Raw genomic sequence first — 22893 nt, forward strand, 5'->3', positions numbered from 1 at the left:
TCGGTTTAGGCTATATTTTTATTACCACTGTAATCCTTGGGTCAAAGGAAAAAAAAAAGAAAAAAAAAAAGGGGGGGGGGGGGTCTTCTACTCTCTTCTCTTCTATACATTATGACTTTTCTCACTCATATAACTAAGTGTGAACATCACACATCTTTTCATTTCTGAGTGGGGACATGTCCATATGTGGTCCAAAATCAGATATAGCAATGTGACCTCAGTCTGAACAGACATATAGGAAATAATGTGACTTTTATGTCACTGTGCATTGACATTTGTCATAATTCTGTGCTGGCTGGTGTTAAAAAATGTCTCTCTGTCTCTCTGTGTAAAAGTGTAAATGCTGACATCAGTGTTCTTGATGTTTACACAGTACGACACTGCTTCATGCAACGTCATTGGTTGTTATCTTTATATTTTAAATGTAGCTATTATCAGACTCCAGTAGCAAACAAAAACACAGATATGAAAAATAAATCTGAATAGAGCACTGAAGTTGGCAGTGTGAATGTAGCCGATGTGGGTCTGCAGCTAAAGAGGGAGGATGATATCTGCAAAAATAAAACACACACAAGGTTATACCAATAATAGCAAAGATGGCTTTGTGTCAGAGCTGTTGTGTGGATCTTACTGGATGTGCTTGTGTTTGCTTGTCAAAATGTCCAAGAAAAACACACTTCATGTGACAGCGTAAGGAAACAGTGACGATTAGCATTGCCCTGCACTCTCTCCTTGAGCAGCAGTGGCAACCCTGTCACCATCCATCAGGTGCTCTGATTACAAAAAACGGCAGCAAAGCCAACCCAAGGTTGAAACATGTCGGTAACCATGGACACCTAATGACACAGAGGGATGACCTTAACAGCCCTGAGCCTCCCAGCTTTTTGGGAGCAGCACATTTATCGATTTTGATACTACTTGGATTAAAATAACAGTGATAATTGAATCTCTTTTTAATCCATTCAATTCCAATGTACCTTTGCATAATAATTCAACACAAAACAGGAAATATTAAACATCTATTGTTACTCTCCATTACAGTAACTTCAAACTTTGTGAAAAAATAATTCTCACTATATCATTAAAATTTTTCTTGCATCTTGCATGGAAAAACTACATTCAAGTCTTGCTTCCGGTAATGGTAACAACTCTGACTCTGCAAAGCCACATTTTTTTTTAGAAGCCAGCTTTTTTTTGCAATCACAAAGCACAAAGCTGCAGGCTTTGTCAAATCCATTTAAAAGGGACTAGAAAGATTCCATATATACCATTACTGTGCTCCAAGCAACACAGTATTCACAAGTGGACATGCCTTTGACATCTAAAGCAGATAAAACCACCTCCAGTCCCCGCTGTAAAGATCATAATGCAAAGCGACAGATCTGTGTTGGAGGGCATTTACTTACTTCACCGTCACTTGTGTAAATGGACTTGTGTAAATGTTTTATTTAATATCTGCTAAATATAAAATACAAAACTGGAAAATTAAGACATTTACAAAATCTATATAAAAGATCCAAGAACACAACTGTTAATTTCTCGATCTGGCAAATAAAAACACCTCATGACACCAAAGTTGCACTTGGGCTTCTTCTAGCCCCAAATGGATACAGGTGAGTCCCCCCCCCCCAAAAAAAAAAAAACACCAACAGTGTCAACTGAGAATAGCGGGTGCAAAAGAAGCAATAACAACAAAACCTGCCATGTGTCACGGGGTGTCACAAAACAAAGTCTGCAGATTCACCTCTCAGAGACGTGAGCAGAAAATAAATAACATTTAACCTCAGGTAGAAAAATCCCTGCATTTCTTTTGTACATAGTATGAAGAAATGTTCATCAGTACAATTCTCTAAAGTCAGTATTTGAGAAATAGAAATTGCAGGTCAGATTTACCAGTATTAGTAAAATTAAGAAATAAGCTTAAATTTTTCAGTTACACATCAATAAAATGTGTGGATACGTATTTGAGTAAACAAGTTCCCTCTTTGAGTGTTTGTCTTCAGTAGGAAACAGTGATTAAATGAGAACCACACCAACCAACATCAAACTCTGCATGCAATCTCCCTGCATCTGAGATTAACTTCACTAGTTCAGAAGTAAAAAGAGAATCTCAAAGGCTTTAGAAACGAACATTCAAAGCACACAAGTTATCATCAAAATGCTGTATATGTTTGTAATTATGCGTATTTCAGTTAAGAATAATCTCTCTTATAAATTGCATTACAGTAGTACTGTTTAAATGATTCCTCTTTTTATTATATTGCCATAATCTCATTATAAATCATTACTAAGATGTGTCACTTCATGAGGGAAGAGCAAAATCCAAATGACCGCAGGATTTTACCAACAAAACAACAGCAAGGCAAATGCAGTATGATATGTTTTAGTATGATTATAATGTTTTTACAGTAAGAATTCTACTGTAAAGTGTGTTAGCTTTGTTAAAGTGCTACCATTATCCTCCACAACACCCTTATGCCTGTCTAGTTGTGATCATCGAGCAGGAACAGTGTCAGACACCCGCAGGATGTGGCTCTGATGTGTTGCTGTCAGTCGAGGAGTGTAGGCAGAGCCTCTTGAGACATAGTTTGCTGAGTGCTCCGTTGTATTGCTCTCAGGGGTAGCTTCCTGAGATCGGTTTTTGTCTTTGAGCTTCCTCTGTGCATATTTGTAAAGAAAAGAAAGGAAAAGTAGGAACTCGTGCGGTATTTTCTTTGTCACTGAAATGACACAGCACAAAGTTATTTGCATTCCCAGCTTCTATAGACGCTTCAGCCTCAATTATTCGGTTCAAGAAAAATCCTGTATAGCATGATGTGTTTGAAACTAAACATGCAACTAAGCATTAACTTGCCTTGTACTCTAAAAGACAATGATTTATTTATCAGATTGTTCTTTATCATGTTTTGCAGCTGAAATCCATGCATCCCTGCTAGGTACCACTGAGTATTTGGTGTGACACTTGGAGTCACCTGGTTGTAATTGTGTTAAGAGTCTTGCTAACAACTGCTGCACATACTCACCAAAACACACTTACTCACTCAGAATGCAAATGAAAAAGAAACACTTCATATTCCAGACACATACCTCTGCCTCTGAGAAAGGTTCACAAGTCACAGGACAAGAACAGAAGTTCAACACCTGCTGCTCTGCTTGACAAATGCCAGGTGAGACACTCATTACTGCATTGCATAATTACTTGATTATGCAAACACTTGTTGCTGTTAATAACAAAGAGGAGCTTCTGTTTTACATTCAAAAGAGGGCAGTTAAATGACTTGTTTGTTTGTGTGCAGGCACTGTACTAAACAGCTCTGGCTTATTTGCTGAGAGTGTGAAAATGTCCTGGAGGGATGCAGTTTTTTTTCTCTGTTTAGAATCAATGGACCTAATTAATGGGACGTAATGATAAACATCTTTGTCTGTTCAAACATGTGTTTTGGAGATGCTTCTCCACAAAACCATCCAAATCCAATCTGCATTTAATGGCTATAATTAATCTTAATAATTTCTTGTAAAATGTTGCTGATCAATAAAGTTTGGCGTGCTGTCAGTCATATAGTTTTGAGAGTATGACACCATGTGTATTTGTACTTTTCTTTTTTCTTTTGACAAGGTATAGTTGTAGATGTTACCTGCTTGACAGTTTGGATTGTGACTCCACTTAACAGAGGACAAAATGAACATCATTAGCCTTACCATATGTATTTGTTTTTGAGGATAGTTTCTACAGCAGATTCTTAGGGACATGTTCTCCGTAACATTATATAACAGGCTACAGCAGAAACAGACTTGACATAATGTCTGTCAGCACAGAGATAGCACTTAATTCAAATGGTTTACTGGGGAGGCGTGATACTTCTGGTCTTCAAAAAAAGCACATCCGCAGAGCCCTGAATTGCAGAGCGTGCTTCGCATCACTATGATGAGTCTACCCGTTATTTCAAAATATGAGTCATTTGCTCACAACCAGGCACATTTGCCCAGTTCACATCTCGATTCTCTCATTAATTTAATGCAAGATAGATTAACTGAGACTTCGCTATGATCACACTGAGGTGCCATTAAAGCTTTAAAACTCACACAAGTGAAAGAGCCTCATTTACTCCTTTGTGTGTATTTGACTTCAGAGCCACTATATCGTGCATTCCTCCATCATGTCATTACCATGTTAATTCTTCAAGAAACACAGTCAATGAATTCAGCAACACCTATTAGCATTTTACTATACCATCACATGCTATAGAGAGAGTAAGTAAAGAAATTTCCTAAAGGCTTCATGGTAATGTGGTAATGAAAAGATCCATTAAAAGTAGAAAGGAGAAGATAAGGAAGAGTGAGCTGATTAAACCTGAAATCAGCCTCATCTCACGCTGCATAACCTAGAGATTGACTCCATTATGCTGCTCTACCACCCTCTTGCCAATTTCCATACGATGTCAAAAGGAAAAATCTAAAGTCTGTCAGATTCCTGCTTAATTGCAACCCCCCACTACCTCCACCCCCATCCCCAATAGATGGCTTAGCTCTGCACAGCGTTTGGACAATTACCATGAACAAAATGGGCCTCTGTAGACCCTTGTTAATTAGAGAGAGAACCCAAAAATAGGAATGGCCTGTCGATGGCCAAAATAATGAGACCATCTCTCTTAACTGAGGTCACTTAGTGTGCAGACTCAAAACTGAACTTCCTTCTGCTCATCATCCTTTTTTACATTGTGAAATATTGACGCTTTTACTTTATTTTATTGTTTATTTTATTTTATTAATTTATTTTTTTTCTCTCCCTTCCTTCTTATGGCTGTTACTGTTATTATTAGTACTGTTGATGGCGGTTTTGATCATAGTAATAATAATGTTCACAATACTGTGCACATTTGACTAAGTATGAATGTGTGTGTGTGTATAGGGGGGGTATTTGTTTTGTTTTGTTTTCACTGGACTTGTAACACATTTTAAGTTGCAATAAAAAGAAAGGGAGAAAAATAAAATACCAACACTTCACAATAATGTTAACATCTATCAACACAGAAATTTATTTGCACCTGTCCTGCTGCTCAGAAAAAAAGTGCAACTTTTCTTGATAATGTTGCATGTTCCACCGTGTGTGTATTGGCTGTGAAAGGAAATCAGTTTGGAAGCCTTTTCATTGTTAATTGGTCATGCTACAGCACATATTCAGATTGTGCTATAATACACATTGAGGGTGATATATTATATTGCTTATGCTTGTTGTCTTGACGCCAAGCTCCTAGCCAGCATCACCTATTAACAGGCAGTGACATTAATGAGCACTCAGAGCCCCTCAGAGTTTAACAGGCTTTAACACACATGGCAACGAAGACAACACAAGCTGAAAAACATGCAAATTCCCTATGGGGACATATTACAGCACGCAAGGAATTATCAAGCGCTGATTCCAAAGTGGTTTGTTTATGTGAAAGTTTTTCTTTAAGGCGCTAAGAAGCTTTGGCACCTCCAATCCATGGTGCAATCTTCAGCCAAGCTGTTACCCAGAATGGGAGTAAATTACCCACATAGCAGTGATTCCTTCCCACATGGCTGCCTAGTCCTCTGGTGTTTATGTTGGCATACAAATAAACGAGACTTCACACACCCACAAGTCCAACACTGTCATTAGCACAAACACTGTTAACTGGCAAAAGTGTGGTTGAATAAGTGCTACTGTGTGTTGCTGTGTGGGCACGCAGAAATGCCTACTGACTGTACATATTGTGAGAGTATGTTAAAGACCTTAAGCTATCTGGGTCTAAGCAGGCTCCGTCTAATCTCACTTCAGAGTTAAAACACATATTCACTTCTTGCTGCCATCAGGAATTTACACCAGGTTGTCCACGGGCTCAATAACTTTCTAAATTTAAATCAAATAATTGGCAATAGAGCATCTACAAAGTCTTCTATAGTGTAAAAATATTACCTCATGATGGATACAAAACGTGTGCAGACCAAAAATCCACCTGTTATAGGGGCAAAATGGGTTTTTATGCAAATTTTGCTCATTCTAAATTTGTTAAATGCACCAAAATGTACAGTTCTGTGCAAAAGTCTTAGGTCAACATTAGGTTTGTTGGGTTTGTAATGTTTTAATGAGTCCAATCATGCATTTCTCAGTCTCTGCATTAAGGTCTAATCTGGATAAATGTGAAGCAAATGTTTCAAGGAAAAACAGCTTCTATACTTAACGCCATTAAAAACACAGTCCAAACATGTGGTATAATTTCCAGAAAATGATTTGCTCAGGTGCCTATTTTGTATATGTTGCTCACGAGATGAATAACACAGTTAACAGCTGTATTTTTTTCATTCCCAATGTGCACAAGTCACACTTGACTGGTAACTTTAGGTGTGGTCAATAGCCGATATAAAGGGAGCAAAGAAAACGTTAAAATGCTTTTGCCAGCTCAAAATACCACGACTTAAGATACAAAGACTTACTAAAAAATGTGCCATTGGCACGTTACGAGTAGGTCTGAGCTGTGGTGAGGTCGCTTGCTGTCTGCGCTGTCATCGCAGTACAATCAGTCGTCTGAATACCAGAACATGAGACAGGCTCGGATCCTTCAGAACAGGATCATGAGACTTAGTTCCATGCGTTGTTACTGCACTGCTTGTTTGGAAGCCAGAGGTGGACACACCCAATATTTAATGATGACACTTGCAATTTCTGAGTACCTGTATTCAGTGACTGAATAAACGTGTTGAGCTGATCACAATTTGTCCACAATTCATTCTCTAATGACCAATGCTTCCCTCTTTAAAATGAAGGTAACTCCAAACCAATTAATTTAATACATCTCCAAATATACATATTATTCTGACATTATATCCGGACAGGACTGAACCCCCCCCCACCATCCAATCATTTTAATTGGCCCACTGAAATGACTGAATGGTGATATGTCTATCAAATTCCACTGCCATTTATCCCTCCCCCCTCTGCGAGTACAATCAATACAATGGAGGTGTGGCTTCAGGGGGAAGTCTGAAGAAAGGGGTTTGGACTTTTGAATTGTGTATTTTAAAAATGTAGCTTGCTCAAACCATTTTTCCAGGACCCTACCTTTAACTCATCTATCCATATAGTTGGTGGAATTAGATCAATGTTAGCATATACAAGGAAAACAAATACAACAGATACGGGGAAAAGTTTCAAAGTTTTAGATGTTTACTCAGTCTCTGTACGTGTCAAGGTTCACTAACTGATGTATCTGTTTGTGTTACACTTCAGCACACAGGATAGTAAATGAAAAAGTGAAAAGAAAAATGAAAGATCAAAATGTGTGAATGACAGGGACAAACAATCTGGGCAGTGATGTAGAAAAAAAAAGCAAAGTATAGTTTAAGAATTTGGTTGTTCTTTGGAGACACAGTGATGGTTACATTTTTTTTTTTCTTACCAAAGTCAAATCTTATGTTGAAAGCTGCACTAAAAAACTTAAATAGACTGTGTTGTATTTTGAATAGAAGCTAGGACAATTACAATTAATTATGTTATGACAACAGTGAATCATGGGATTCTACCATGACCATGAAAGATTAAATATTTAAAATAATACAGAATAAATTCAATTTTATTTTTATAATGTCTATAAGTTATTAAATACAACACAGGGTTACTTCAGGGTCAAATTTCATGCACGCCTGACTTAAAACAGTTTTTTCATGTGTGTATGTGCATAGACATCCACTTATGCAGACTGTACTGTGTTAATAACTCAGCACTGCTTCAATCCCATGGGATATTATTGTGTTTAATATTTTATCCCTGGAAGTGGGGAAAGCTAAGCAGACGTCAAGCTGCTGAGAAGCTACAGCACTCAAATGTCTTTACACTCATCACGCTTTTAGTCAGTACCTCTCTCCCTCCAACATCAATCACGAACACAGACAGAGGCATCGACGTGACTGCCAAACACATTTTCTCAGTCATGGTTATTAGTGACATCCTCAACAAATAATTAAAGATCAGGGAGAACTAAGTGATGCTGTCAAAGATCAAACTGGTGACCAGTGGGACGTGTGACATTAAATGTGCAATGAAATCATTAGTTACGCTTAAACAGCTCTCTGCACAGACGGCACTTGAGACCAAAAAAACACCGCACACGAGAACATACATATGTTCCACCTCCTCTTTCTCAAAAGCATCATTCAGGCAGCGCTTTATTACTTTACAAAAATGTTTGCAAGGAATAGGTCTTAAGAATTTTAATGATTATAAAACTGTATAATTTATCATAAGAGAAGACTCACCCACTGAGTGCAGTTCAGAAATAATTAGCTCCCACCTAGACCTGAATTCAAAGTGATATTAGATGATTACTGAAAGCCATATAATATAATTTAAGCATTGTTTTGATCCCCTGTCCGCTAAGGAGCAAGCTGTCTGACTTAAGGGTAGAAATAATATTTAAAAACAACAGCTATTAGGAAGGTCACGTATTAAATATTTCATGCAATTAAGTACATGCAGGGAATGAACAATGTCATAAGCATACTAATTAACAATGAATTGCCTGTTCGGGGGTCTTTGGTCAGTATATTTTTGCAATTAACCTTCAGCACCTTTGCCAATCACACATTTTTGCTTTTATGATAATACCTGCAGGAATGCATTAAAAAATGACCAGGTCCTTCAGATGACAAGACAATCAACTTGTCGCTTTATAGTAATTAGAACTGTCCATAGAGTGTTGAATAAAATATAGCAATAGGACAGATACTGGGAATGGTTATTAACAGTAACAAACAGGTTCAGTATTGGTGTATGTAAATACCAGGTCTAGTGAAACTTATAACTACATTGGAACATGTTGTGAAATCTGCAAATAGGAAGCCTTACAAAGTGTTATCCAATCAGACAAACCATTAGCAAATAATTAAATACTTAATGGACCATTGTGTTAGCTCAGGTGGAACACTGAAGGTATGCCTGCGATAGCCGATGGGCATAAGGTGTTTAATAATGAAATCGCTGGCTCATTTATCAGTTCACTAATGGGAAAATGTAAAGTTCAGTTATCCTAACCTGACACTTTTTACTATTCCTCTGTTGTTGCACAGTGAGTTACACCACCATCCTTTATGCAGCATCCTTTTTCTGTGCTATAATTTCGTTGTAATTGAAATAACTAATGACCGTATTTGTGCATATTACAAAAACAAGTTGTTCTAAAAGTATCATCATTTCTATTCAGATTATATAAGAGCTTTGCTAACACACAGCTGATGTGTCCATAACTGAACTGGGCAGGTAAAGAAAAAGTCTTTTCTCTAAGCCATACACAAAGTTTTACTCCACTGAAGTGTAACTACGATACTAAGCAGTGTGTAGTGTGTAGCCAGCTGAAAATGTTGGTTGACAGGGCACAGAATTCTTTTTTCGTGCCACATTAAAGCGACAGAGAAGCAGCAACAGAGATTTCTTTTCATACAGAGGGCAAACCCTGACTATTGACTGGAACAGGTCTACCAACTTGTGCGTGTAGCTCTGGGTTCCTGCACATTTTTCATCTCAAAATTCTACACTTTCAGATTCGTATTTCCACACTTTTATGTAGATTTTTCATATTAGCATACCACCCCCTTTGACACCTGAGCACCTATTGATGCATTATGTAAATACATAATTTTAGAATGCAGGTGTTAACATAGACTGGATGTAAAACTGTAGTGAGCATTAGACGCATTAGATGATATTCCACATATACTTAGTGAAAGGACAAAGCATATGTCACCCGTTTCTGGCCTGCTGTTTTGAAGCCAGAAGCCTGCAATTTGGATGTCACCATATTGGCTTTTTGGGGCCACAAAGTGACCATATTTGGACAGAAGGCTGGTGAAACTGTCTTGTTAGCGTAACCTATTAACCACAACTACAGTGAAGCTGTCTGTTAGGAAAAAACTGACTTGGCAGGCAAGCAAGCTGTCATACAGACAACAAATCTAATTTACAAACTTGGACCAGATTACTTATAAGAGTCCAAATGAAATAGATGAGACTGGAAAATAACTATTTTTGATGGATTTTTACGAGAAAAGTTCAATGTAAGTCTATAAGAGCCAGTTTTTGTTTGTTTTTTTGTTTTTTTTTATGGAAGCAAACTCCAGAGGTCATCGTATTACACTTTAAGATACTGCAGCAGGAGTTTCCTTTTGGAGCCTAGGTCTTTTTCCTTGCTGTATACACATGGTAGCCATTTTCCTCTGTTTTTAAACTAAGAGTAGCTAGGGTTTAATTTAAATAAATGTAGGGATTTTAAGAATTTAAGACATAAGTAAACCACTATAAACAATGGAGAGTGGCTCAGGTGGTAGAGCGGGTCGTCCAGTAACCGAAGGGTTGGCGGTTTGAATCCCGCTCTATCCTAGTCAGTCCATTGTGTCCTTGGGCAAGGCACTTCACCCTCCTTTGCCTCCAGTGCCACTCACACTGGTATATGAATGCGTATGAATGTTTGGTGGTGGTCGGAGGGGCTGTAGGCGCGAATTGGCAGCCACGCTTCTGTCAGTCTGCCCCAGGGCAACTGTGATTACATATGTAGTTTACCACCACCAGAGGGAGAATGTGAGAGCGAATGAATAATGGATCAATAATGTAAAGCGCTCTGGGTGTCTAGAAAGCGCTATATAAAATCTAATCCATTATTACCTCCGCCAAGGAGGTTATGTTTTTTCCAGGGTTTGTTTGTTTGTCTGTCTGTCTGTGTTTGTCTGTCCGTTAGTGTGCAACATAACTCAAAAAGTTATGGACAGATTTTGATGAAATTTTCAGGGTTTGTTGGAAATGGGATAAGGAAGAAATGATTAAATTTTGGTGGTGATCGGGGGTGGGGGGGCCCACGGGGGGGCCCATTTCCAACAAACCCTGAAAATTTCATCAAAATCTATCCATAACTTTTTGAGTTATGTTGCACACTAATGGACAGACAGACAAACAGACAGACAGACAGACAAACAAACCCTGGCAAAAACATAACCTCCTTGGCGTGGGGGGGCCCACGGGGGGGGCCACTGATCAGCCTTGGCGGAGGTCTGCGCTCTCCGAGTGCTTCTAGTTATTATTATTAAAATAATGATCAAAATGAAGTGCTTGAAATGGTTGAACAGAAGCTAATGTTAGCATTCAATGACTTCCCAGCTAACCATTGCTATCTATTTGTGTTACATGACAGGAAGGGCTTAAAATCATTCAAGCACTTGGTCAGATGAAAAGATATCAGAAGAAATATAGTATAGACATAGTTTTCGATATTACATAATAAATGTACACCTTTTCTACTCTATCACAACAGTAATGCTAGCTAAGAAGTTGCACGCTAATGTGAGCTAATGTCTAATGTACGTAATGGCCTACAAATGTTGTTTCAATTTAAGCTGATTTAATTTATCGCCCAGAACTTTTAATACTGCCCAGATTTTTAATATCCATGTGATATATTCAAGTGATGATAACTCAGATTTTCAGACAGGTCCAATAATCAATTTAACAACCAACATATTGACTTCCTGTTTTTTTTTTTTTTTTTAAATTCCATATTTCTTTTTTTTTCCATTTTGCAGAAACACTGGGTTTGGCTCTGTCTGCCTGGTCTGTCCCTAACACGGTGACCTGTCTACATGTATCTCAGTATAAAAAAGTGGATTAAATCATATTTGGCGTGTATGAGACACTTTAAGTGTCTGCCAAAATGAAGTCAACAAGACTTCCATGTTTGGCAGAGATACTCACTTTGACACCAGAGAGAAGGCTTCCGCACACACAGCTGGACATGGCACAAGTTTGATCATGACATGTTCAGCTGCAGCCTGGAAGTGCACCCTGGTCACCTTCTCCAGCACTGACGCCAGGGTGTCCACATCACCGGCCTTTGTGCTCGGGTCTCCGCCTGCTGTGTCTAAGATGTTTCCGCCATGCACGACAAGCAGCAGCACATGGGTCTTGCATTTATTCTGCAAAAGAGTTCAGGTAGGGTCGGAAAGGAGACACTTAAAAGGAGAGACTTAAAAGGCAGCGGGGAAAAAACAGAAGCAGCAGTTTGTGAAAGCGGTGGGGCTGCACAGCAAACTAAACAAGTGGTGTCAGCCACAACATACCCCGCCCCTCGCACGTATTGTAGCTTATTTTGGCATTGATCCAGCTGATGTCATCGTGTCTATGCGTGTGCAGAGGTCAGCATATCAATTGCCTCTATATATGTGCCAAGTTTGAAGTAAATTGAAACAAAATTGATGTTTTTATAGACATGTGAAATTTCACCCGTTGTAAGAAAATGGGAGAATTTATTTTTTTTTAATTCTTAAAAAAAATTGAACTTTGACATACTTTTCCCAAAATGTAACCACATCTATTCTGGGTCACTGGAAATCTATAAACCCAGTTTGGTATTGTTATGGAAATGTTCAACTGATAACCCACACGCACAAAGAGGAGGAGAGAAAGTTAGAGTTAAAATAAATAAATGCATTTATTGAGAAGTCAATCACAGAGAAACTCTGTAAGTGAAGTCTGATTAAACAAGAGAAAACTAAAGATTATATAGAACCAAATCCAACCCCCTCAAACTATGATGTCATTCCTTACGTACATCGTACCACCCCATACTACTCCTTCTCTGCTCCGTGAAGAGGTCATGATGACCTCTCCACTCTAACCTTGCTTGGATCCAATCTGGAGTGCAGGCGCCATCCTCTATCTACACATTCAGACATTTAGGTGTTTGGGTTTTAACTCAAGGCAAGAACTCCGTTCCTGGGTTGGGGGTGTTACAGAGTGGTAAACATCACACATAATGAATAATGACTCAGCATTAAAAGAAGATGTACTAACAGTATAAAATATAAAGAGTATAAAACATAAAAAGTAAATTTTTCCACCACAGTATGAATTGAACAGACAGTTTTGCTGCTACAGACATTTGAAATTTTGCCCATTATATGTAAACGAGGGAAAAAAATATTTGAAAAATTAATTTTAAAAATTTAACTTTGACCTCCTTTTCCCAACATGGAATCAGATCTATTCTGGGTCACTGACAATCTATAAACCAATTTGGTATAAATTCAACCAATAGTTTTGCTGCTAGAGTGTTAACAAACAAACAAACTGAACCAAAAACAACACTCCCTTGCCTCCCCCGTCCCTCAGGGGGTGGGGTAATAACCATGTCGTTCCTAATATAGTTCCTACCTCTATGTCCTCCAGTCCTTCAATGCTGCTCTGAGGGGCACAGCGTGGACCACCAAGCTGGTACAGGCCTTCTGAAGAGGAACAGCGAAGAATAAAGACAGAAAAAATAGGGAAAGAAAGGGTCACTGCAAGAGACACTTCACCCTATTGGACAAAAAACATAAATGGGTATTGATCTGTGAATATGGTCAATATTCCTAATGCCTCTTCATCTCTCTTCATTCCTACTCCAAACTGAATGATGGATCTATGGACCCTTAGGCCAAAATGGCATCACCATAAGATTCAGATGTCAATACTGGCAGTAAACACTAGGAGTGTGGCTGTATCTCTGCTGCAGCATGTTCGTCCACTCATGTTAATGCATTTTAGTCTCTCTCATGCAGAAAAAAACAGTATACATCTTTGTAGGGGCAGAGGAGGTAGTGATGGGACTACTTTTTTTCTTATTTCTGCAGTCACAGGAAGCATCTCTCCTTTCTCAGTGTTGTTCATATCATGGGAACCCGGCCAAATTCATTAGCCCCCTCCAGAAGCCTCTGGACGCTGTGTCATCTTATTCCTGAGCTCATCTTCTCTCTCCTGTCCCTCTTTCTATTTTCTCCCTCTAGGCTAAAGACGTAGTTCTGTGCTTTGCTGGCATGTTGTTTATTTGGCCTCCTCGTCTGGGACTGACTGTCATGGAAGGCTCTCACAGACTCACGCACTGTCAGTTCCATCCCCGGCCCACTGCCTGCCCGCCTGCTTGTCTCAAACAGTGCAGTACACACAAGGGACTCTGCACATTGCACTATTTTGGTCACAAAAGTAACAAGAAATCAATGGAGGGAGGTTTTCTTATTTATGAAGGACGGTAAGGCTGAAAGTTCCTGCAGAAACCTTGGAAAGTATAGTTGTGAACAAACAGTGCTGAAGTCATTGCTGGGTTTGACAGAGAGCAGAAAAACTATCTCTAGTTTGATGAGACAGCTTTATTTAGGGAGCTGGAACACTGTCAAGTCTTGGCTATGAAGTCCACAATCAACTTTCAAGTCACGACGAGGGCTGATTTCACAATGTTAGACCTTGGCTGCAACTTAGATGCAACTGACAGTCAGACTTTTAGGTGTCTTAATGTGTCTTTAGAATTACTTTTGCTTTGAATTGTGGGAAAATAAAATAATTTTTCAAGCTAAAAAAAAAAGGTTTATCAGGCTATCAGTCCATAACACTAAGGTCATTTCAGAAAACTTTTACGCTGTGGAAGAATTTTATCATTAACACACGATTTCATTGCCAAGATTAGGAATAAATTGTGCCACTCAATCTTTAAAGGAAACTACTAGTAATTTACTGTACAGAAAAAAGTCCAGAAACAGTGGGTATTACATGGAAATCTGGACTGAATTCCAGACAAATAAACACATTCTAACAGAACAAGTTAAAAGAGAACTTAAAGAGGCTGTAGTAAAGTTGCAATAAGTTCCAATAAAACATTATTTTATTACAAAGGTCTGTTTGAAGAGGGCCAGGGGGCAGAGTGGCAAATCCTTAGGCTTAAAATAAACAAGTCTTTATTTATCGAAACTGTCTCATATGGGCTAATTTATGCAAGAACAAAAAGTAAGAATGGTCTAACACTGTAAATCCGTCTAACTTATGAATCCAGCTACAAATCTTTAACACTGTGTTTCCTATACTTAAAAATAACCACTATTTCATTTCCTTTCCTTTCCTTTCCTTGTCGTGTGATGTGACTGAATGCTGACAGTATATCCATCTTCACTAGAACAGATGAATAAATACATTTGCATCTGATCAATATTACATCACCATATTGTATCAAAACCAACACCATATTTGGACGAAAGGGGCAGAGCTGCAGGACCTCAAGGGGTCAGCTTACTGGCTCAGCAAGACAGTAAATTTCATCAAGTATTAAGTAACAATTTCATTTTATTGTGCTGTTAGTGGAAGCTATTAACTATTAACTACAGTCAAGCTGTCTGTCAGGAAAAAAAGAAGGAAAAAAAAAAAAGCTCCAAAAGCAAGTTGTCTTATAAACCTGTCAATCAAACTCCAAACCACAGACATCGAAGCTTCTACTTAACCTGAGATATTAGTAATGGAACTATAATTTACAGCTGGACCACCAGATCACTTACTAAATGGTCTGAGTAAAAATGAGACCTGAATGACTCGTGAAAAAAAAAAAAAAAAAAAAAAATTGACTTTGAGACGACCAGGATTTTTTGGGGATGTAGCACCCAGCTACCATTAGCGACCACTGCCCCTTGGTTTTATATGTATGTATATATATATATATATATATATATACACTCACACACACACACACACACACACACACACACACACACACACACACACACACACATATATATATATATATATATATATATATATATATATATATATGTATACGAGGGCTGTTCAATAAGTTCATGGCCTCACCCAGAAATACTGGTTGTTATAATATAGGATGTTACATTCTTTCGTGATGGGATAGTGATGCTTGAACATCGATGGACCAAGTGCATTGCTGTAAATGGAGATTATGTTGAAAAATAAAATATAAATTATCAGTCTGTGTTGTTCTGTTCTGGGTGAGGCCATGAACTTATTGAACAGCCCTCGTATACATATATATATATATATATATATATATATATATATATATATATATATATATATATATATATATATATAAAGATATGTCTTTCAATCAAAGACAGTCACACCTCGGGGCAACTACTGTTACTGCTGTTCAATCTGACACACGTGTATCTGATTTCCATCTGTCTCAAATGTACAAGTAACAGTGAATTCTCCAGGCTTTAAGAAATTCCTGGTAATGTTTACATTGAAAAGCCTCAGAACACTGCATGGCATGAAAATCTGGACTGAGTCCCAGACAACCAAGGTTATTTTAAGAAGGTGAGCACTTTAAGCGGAAACGTGGAAATGGATTTTATTACAGGTGTTACACACTTCAATTCTGGAGTCTGACTGAGTTAAATATGAGTTCTCTGGTTTGGTGGAGCCAAGTGTTGTGGCTGAATTGGGTACTCTACTGGGGCGTCTGTGATGAATCAGTGCTGTTGGAAAAACATAATTCTTGTGAGATTAAAAAAAAAAAAGGTATATATTTGTTACTAAATGCTTTAGTTTACCCCTGTTCTGAATCTAATTCCACCAACTGCATGATTCTAAAAACTGCTGTAAAGTCTGAAATAAGCTGAGATGAAGGTGATACATTTATGATTGTCCAGATGCGGATGCCAGACATGACTACCTCAGGGACATCTGTATAACAGACATTCACAAGACACTTACGTGAAGCCATGAGGCTGTGAAAGAGTTAGTTTGAGTTTTTGTACTGGTTTTACTACCCAGTAGAAGCCTGTCTAAAAAAGAACGTCCTTTTACTTTTATGCTTTTTCCTTCCCTGAGGAGGCCCTGAAGCTTTAAACCTACTGATGTTCTTTGACAAATGGTGTCACTTCTAGAGCCTGTGTTGTAGTGTCACTGTAGTTTTTTAATGCATCATTTTGGATTACATTAACTGAACAAGACAGCAGTTATACGAGGCACAACCACTGTGCATGTGTGAGTAGTGGTTGTGAATGGGGCAAAAAAACAGCAATGGATCAACTCATCTGAAGATTTGGCAGAAGCTGATACAGTTTCATTTTATTGTACAAATTTTATGACGTAGAGTCATACTAAAACAATACTGAAAGTACATCTACGGGGTTGGAGAAGTGACTTGTGATCAAAGGGTTGCTGGTTTGATTCCCCTGGACTAGCATCGAGAAATTGTTGGCTGATGTTCCCTTGAGCAATGCACTTAAACCCCTATTTTCCATTTTGCACAGGTGGAGTGATCGGCTCTTTATTCTTCTTCTTTGAGGATTAATTTGACGGCCAGGTGTTTTTCATTTAACAGCATTTTAAAAGATTTGCTGCAGAGAACTGAGGGTAGTAGTGCTCCACAGATGCATCCTTGAAATTTCTTCAAAGGAAGGACTCACTCCTTGGAAGGATCCTGGACATTGGAACTGTCCTCCAGTGAAATCTGATGACAGCTTTATGTAAATGTTGCCTGAGATTGAGAAATAGCCCTTATGAAATCTCCATTGTTCCATGATCTCATGACATTTTACACCAAGGTCAAGGAAAAGTGATTGGGAAAAGTAGATAGGAGGCATTTTTTCAGACACATACAAAAGAGAACAAGGTCAAAGAAAGATGACAGGGCGAACTGTACATGTGAAAGAGATGACACAAATGGGTGGAGGGAAAAGACACTGATGCAGGAAGCAAAAACAAAGAAAGACACACAAGGAGACTGAAAAATCACTCACTCATTCACCCACTCAATCATAAGCAATCTGTACAAATATCCCTTTCCACAATCTGCAGCAAACAGCTGCCTTCAGCAGGTTGTCGAACAGTCAGTCAGAGAAAATAGCAGAGCTTTGTTCACCTCATCATTGGTGAGATCGGTACACATGCTGAGCTGCTTCTGATTCAACACTAAGAAAGACATTTGTCTGATATGAGGGTAAACTGACAAAATCATCTTCCTGCTTGGTGGTATAAACTGGCTTCCTACAGTTAAGAGCTCCTTTTTTTCCAGATTTCTGCTGCTGAGGGGGGAGTCTAAAAATCCCCCTGCTTTTCTGTTTTCATTTCTGGTGCTTTCTCACAGTGAACTCTGCCAGTCAATATCAAGTAATGGTATTTAGCAGCTCTCTCACTGTTCCCACTTTCTTTTAACAAATGACCTCACCTACAAAGTGCCCTTAGTGACAGCGCCATATATCAGCTCCACTATAGCCATTTCCTGTGGCTTAAAGCCCAGGAAGATACACTTAGTGCATCGGTGCATCTCTTACTATACTCATTGGTGTTTCTTACCTCATCTAAAAAAAAGAAGAAATGAAACTTGACCTTTAAAGCAGGGTTGTGAAGATGAAGGGCTCTACAAAGAAGTAAATGCAAAAGAATGAAATATTGATCCTGGTTCGCATTGCTCTTGTGTGCTGTTGTGTCTGTTTAACTATGATGTAAATTGCAATTTTCCCATGAAGCACAAAACTAGTAGCCTGTTTATAGCATGTGTACTTTTGGTTCTTTGTTTATCTGCCCAAGTCTCTTTTTTCGCCCCCTCTGGAGATCTTGGCCATTTCTATTACCATCAATCATCTGTGAGCAGATGGGCGAAAGAAAAAAGCCGGAGGATAGAAATGAGAAGCACAAGACTTACATTCTTCATCTGGAAGATTACAAGTAGAGCATCTTTCCATCAAAGAGTATGAAAATGGCAAAGTGCCCTGGAAGTTTGCTGCTTGCTGAAGTGCGTACCAACTCCTTACAACAACAGTAAAGGTGATTTGTGTCCTTGCATAGATATAAACAGAAGGCAGCAGCACTGGAAATGTTCCACGTATAAAGCTATGGATACTTCTTAAAAATCTATAAAAGCCTGTATTTGTTCATGATTCTTCACTGTCATTTTTTTTACCTTCATTAATATGTCCTCATATCTCTTTGAGTTGAGGGTTTTTATTTTTTGAGAGGGATTTGTGCCAGCTGTGATCTAAAATGGAGGTTTTGCAAATGTATTGAAACTGTCACTACACAAACATTGAAGAGAACAGAAAGCCCAAGAGTTCAGCCAAAGATACTAAGGACTATAGATCAACGGTTCTTATCAGGTCCGTTTAACTGTTAATCATGTTTAACCACCATCTAATTAGCTTATGCTTCAATCACATGTATCACTGTGAGCCAAGTATTTTACTTCCCTGACATTACTGAATGTTCTCCTAATATTTACAACATTGATGACAGTGATTTTTTACCTTTGGTTTTGTAATATAAAAAAAAGAGATGAAATAAAATGCAAAGGTCCATGGTTCATGACAGACTGTAGATCTGCTGAAAATGGGTTTCATTTGTAGCAATATCTCAAATTGTCACTTCTCTCACAAACTGATCCTGGTATCCTAATTTGCTAGTGAAACTAAATAAGATGTATTTACTTACGATGTACTTAAGATGTACTTACAATGTAAATAAGATGTTAAAGACCATCACGGATATCGTCTGATTGTTATACAACCAACTGTTTTCACAAAGTACTTGTTTATTCAGTAGCGAAGTGAAAATTCTTCAATTCTAAGATGCATCATGATGTGGATATCTGCATTGATGCAGTAAATGTAGTGTGTTTTGTGACTGTCTTTGACCTGCCACAGGAATGAAGATATAAATTAGCCTTGGTTATAATCTTGTGTATTCACATATGTATATTCATTAATATGCATAGTCCCTTTAAAAATAAATACATACAAATCAACAACTGTGAGTCTGCTATATGCTTAAAAATTACAATAAATGCTCTTTATTGTTTTTTCAACCTCAGACCAGACGATAATGTTAAATTATGTTGCTATGTTGCCCTCTTGCATTGAATTGTGGGTTAACTTGTGATTGTATATTACTAAAGTTCACTATTGAGGTATTTAGATTTTGTCCTTTACCAAGGTAATTAAGTTTTATTTCTGCCTGCAGCACTGTTTAGAAGCTCTACTTTACCTCATGGATATATCATGTTTTGTCACTGTTGTTTTTTTGCTCTGCAGGATCTGGGTTTGGTTTGGTTGTGCATTTTGCACACAAACATGCAAGCACACATATTAGATGTGTGAGTTTGTGCAATTAGTTTCATTTTCCGCACTGTGTAACAATAACTGTGTGCTCCAAATTCATCCCAAAATTAATTTACATCACTAACAACATGGTTATAAGTGAAATTCATCACAATATTTTTGGTTCCTTGTAAGACCAGCTTCGGAGCAATGCAGACTACAGCAGTGCACCACAGAGTGTGTCATTAACTGAGTAAGAGTTTATAATGTTTATTTCAGGAGGTGACATGACCTTTCTGTATTTTTATCAATCCCCGCTCTACTTATCATGCACCACCTGCAGATGAATTTCATTTTTTGTTTTGTCATAGATACAGACTGAAGCAGCTCACATAGACACTATGCCATTCTCCATAAGAGGGAGATGAGATTTAACTGCTGGAAGACTGTTCACATTAACTGATGGAAAAGTAAACATGCTGAATTGTACAAAATTGAGAATGCAACCAATGAGATACATCATGATTGAATAGAATCATGAAGATTGTGAGAATTTCACACTCCTATTAACCAGCGGAATGAACCACTTATTCCATATGACTCGACTCAAACAGATTAGCCTCAGGTCTCCCTCTATAGACCCCAAGACCATGACGTGGTTGCAGCAGGAGATTGGAATCTTGCGTGTTTAGTTAAAAAATCATTGGAGAAGGAAATGTCCTTTAACAATTCATATCTTTTTACCCTCTTGGGCCTGTACTGTACATCATGTAGAGAGCTTGGCCAATTTCTGAAATGGGTGATCTTGACCTATTTTGTGACCTACTTTTCCACGGTCAAATTTCTGAAAATGCCATAACTCCCGCACAAAGGAAAGAACAGCTGCAGTAAAGGAGGGATGCCAAATAACTTTTTAATCACAGAACTGATGACGAGTACCATTGAAATTGCTCACATGGAATACATCTGGGACTGAGCTTTATACTTCATTTTAGTGTGCAAAATACATAGATTAATATAATGAACAGGTAGAGCTATAAATGGGAGGAAAGGTTGGCTGTAGGGGAGGTTGGAGGCTGGAAAATATTCTGTTACAGAACCATATGATTCTTATACATATCTGATAAGATTGGAAATGGGTGATCTTTACCTATTTCCTAACTCATATTCAGGTATACTACTACTACTAGGGCTCCTACGATGGGGCAGGTGTCCCGTCCCAGTGCGTTGAGCTGACCAGGTGAACCAGTGTTTTCCATTGCTGGCGGTCTTGTGCCAGCTGCTCTGTGTCCTCCATGGTAACTCCATGTTGTTGGAGGTCGCCCGCAATGACGTCGAGCCATCGGGTGCGCGGCTTGCCTCGTGGTTGTTTCCAGTCTGCGGCCTTTGGGTCAAACTGAAGGATGGCTCTTGTTGGATGGTCAGGAGGGAGGCGGAGGACATGACCGAACCAGCGGGTGCGACGTTGCGTGGCTAGGCTGGATGCTTTGGGCTGGCATGTGCGGGCTCGAAGCACCTCATTGGAAACCCGCTGGGGCCACCTTATGTTTTCGATGGTTCTGAGAGCCCTGCTATCAAAGCCATCTATTCTGGCAGCCAGAGTCTTGTTTAAGGGCCATGTTTCTGAGCCATAGAGCATGATGGAGAGGATGACAGAGTTGTAGATCCGGAGCTTTGTCCTACGTGAGATGGTCTGGTGCCGCCAGAGTGGTTTCCAGAGAGACTGCAGAGCTGATGTTGCCAGGGCTCTTCTGCAGATAATCTCTGGTTTTAGGTCCCCGTTGTCATGGACCCCAGATACACAAAACTCTTGACAGGCTCTACAATGTCATTACCAAGCTGCAAAGGAGGTGGATCCGGCACATCACCGACATGCATGAACTTGGTTTTTGTCCAGTTCACTTGGAGGCCAAGCTTCTCTGCCTCTTCACTGTATCTGCCCAGAGCATCTCTCAGCTGACTGTAGGATGTGCTGAGCATATTCAGGTATAATTCATGAAAATCAACTCTTCACTTCATTCCAAGTTCAAGCCATATCTTTGCCTGATTTTCAGACCAAGGGGGTCTTACTATGCTATGGTTTTGTATAAGGATTATAACAGACACAGGTTCCATCTGAAATCCCATTCTATGCACTACAAACACAATATCTCTTCTAATATTCAGTATGTTTTTAAGTAAATAAACAGTAGAATGTATCTCTTAAGCATCAATACATGCCACTTCCTGAAAGCCTTCTTGCAATTTGTCACATGTAACCTTGGAAACCAATGTTTCTCTACCAACATGTGTGATACTACAGACACAATAACATCTATAATAGTATTCATTTTACTGTCAACTTTGTAAGACCACAGACTATGCCAGTGTGGTACTGGCCACCCGCTACTGGGCTTTGTTCGCTTTTCGTCTTGCCTGTCATTGTCATTGTTGTATTGGCACTAAGTATCCGGAGCTTTGATAATGTAAAATTTACCTTGGAATAGTATGCAATTCACATATAACTGGTTATACAATATATGGTTTCAGGCAAACTAAAACGCCTTACTTGCTGAACATGTTAAATGTGCAGACAGCTCATGTAGTGGATGTGAGGCTGGATGCATTTTGTTACTAACTACCGCTGCATTAGACTAGGCTGGGTTCTAACAGATCATTCTGGCACTGCTCGTCTTCAAACTGATTTCCACTGAACTCAAATTGATATGATGAAATCCTAATCATTTGCCTAATATGGAAAATTTCCACACCTTCTGCTGCATGCCATGGGAACTTCTACTGGAAAACATATGGAATGCTGGTCAATGGTGAGCAATGGTCAGCATATTTCACCTCAACCTTCAAAAGGGAGGGGAAAAAGTGTTAAAAGTGGTGTAAATGAATGTAGTTCTGGTTATGCTGAAGGTGTGGAGAAATCTTTAGCAGCTCTGTTGAGATAGAGAGTTATGATTGTTTCAGTTGTGTGACTTTCTGGTATCCTTATATTTATGTATTTTCACAGTCTGACTGACTACCTTTGAGTTTGAT

The 22893-nt window shown here is 38.7% G+C and overlaps 1 protein-coding gene across 2 annotated transcripts in view; it reads right to left on the bottom strand.

Annotated features, from left to right (window-relative positions):
- Window positions 1-22893, bottom strand: part of pitpnm3 (PITPNM family member 3) — a 123535-nt gene that overhangs the window by 45236 nt on the left and 55406 nt on the right. For both annotated transcript variants that reach the window (XM_030152203.1, XM_030152204.1), the window contains exons 4-5: window positions 13211-13281; window positions 11753-11973 (exon numbers count right to left, since the gene is read on the bottom strand). In XM_030152203.1, the coding sequence (XP_030008063.1) occupies window positions 11753-11973; window positions 13211-13281 (292 nt within the window). The remainder of the gene's footprint in view (window positions 1-11752; window positions 11974-13210; window positions 13282-22893) is intronic.

The sequence above is a fragment of the Sphaeramia orbicularis genome, chromosome 13 (genome assembly GCF_902148855.1).
Source record: "Sphaeramia orbicularis chromosome 13, fSphaOr1.1, whole genome shotgun sequence".
In the NCBI taxonomy this organism is placed as follows: Eukaryota; Metazoa; Chordata; class Actinopteri; order Kurtiformes; family Apogonidae; genus Sphaeramia; species Sphaeramia orbicularis.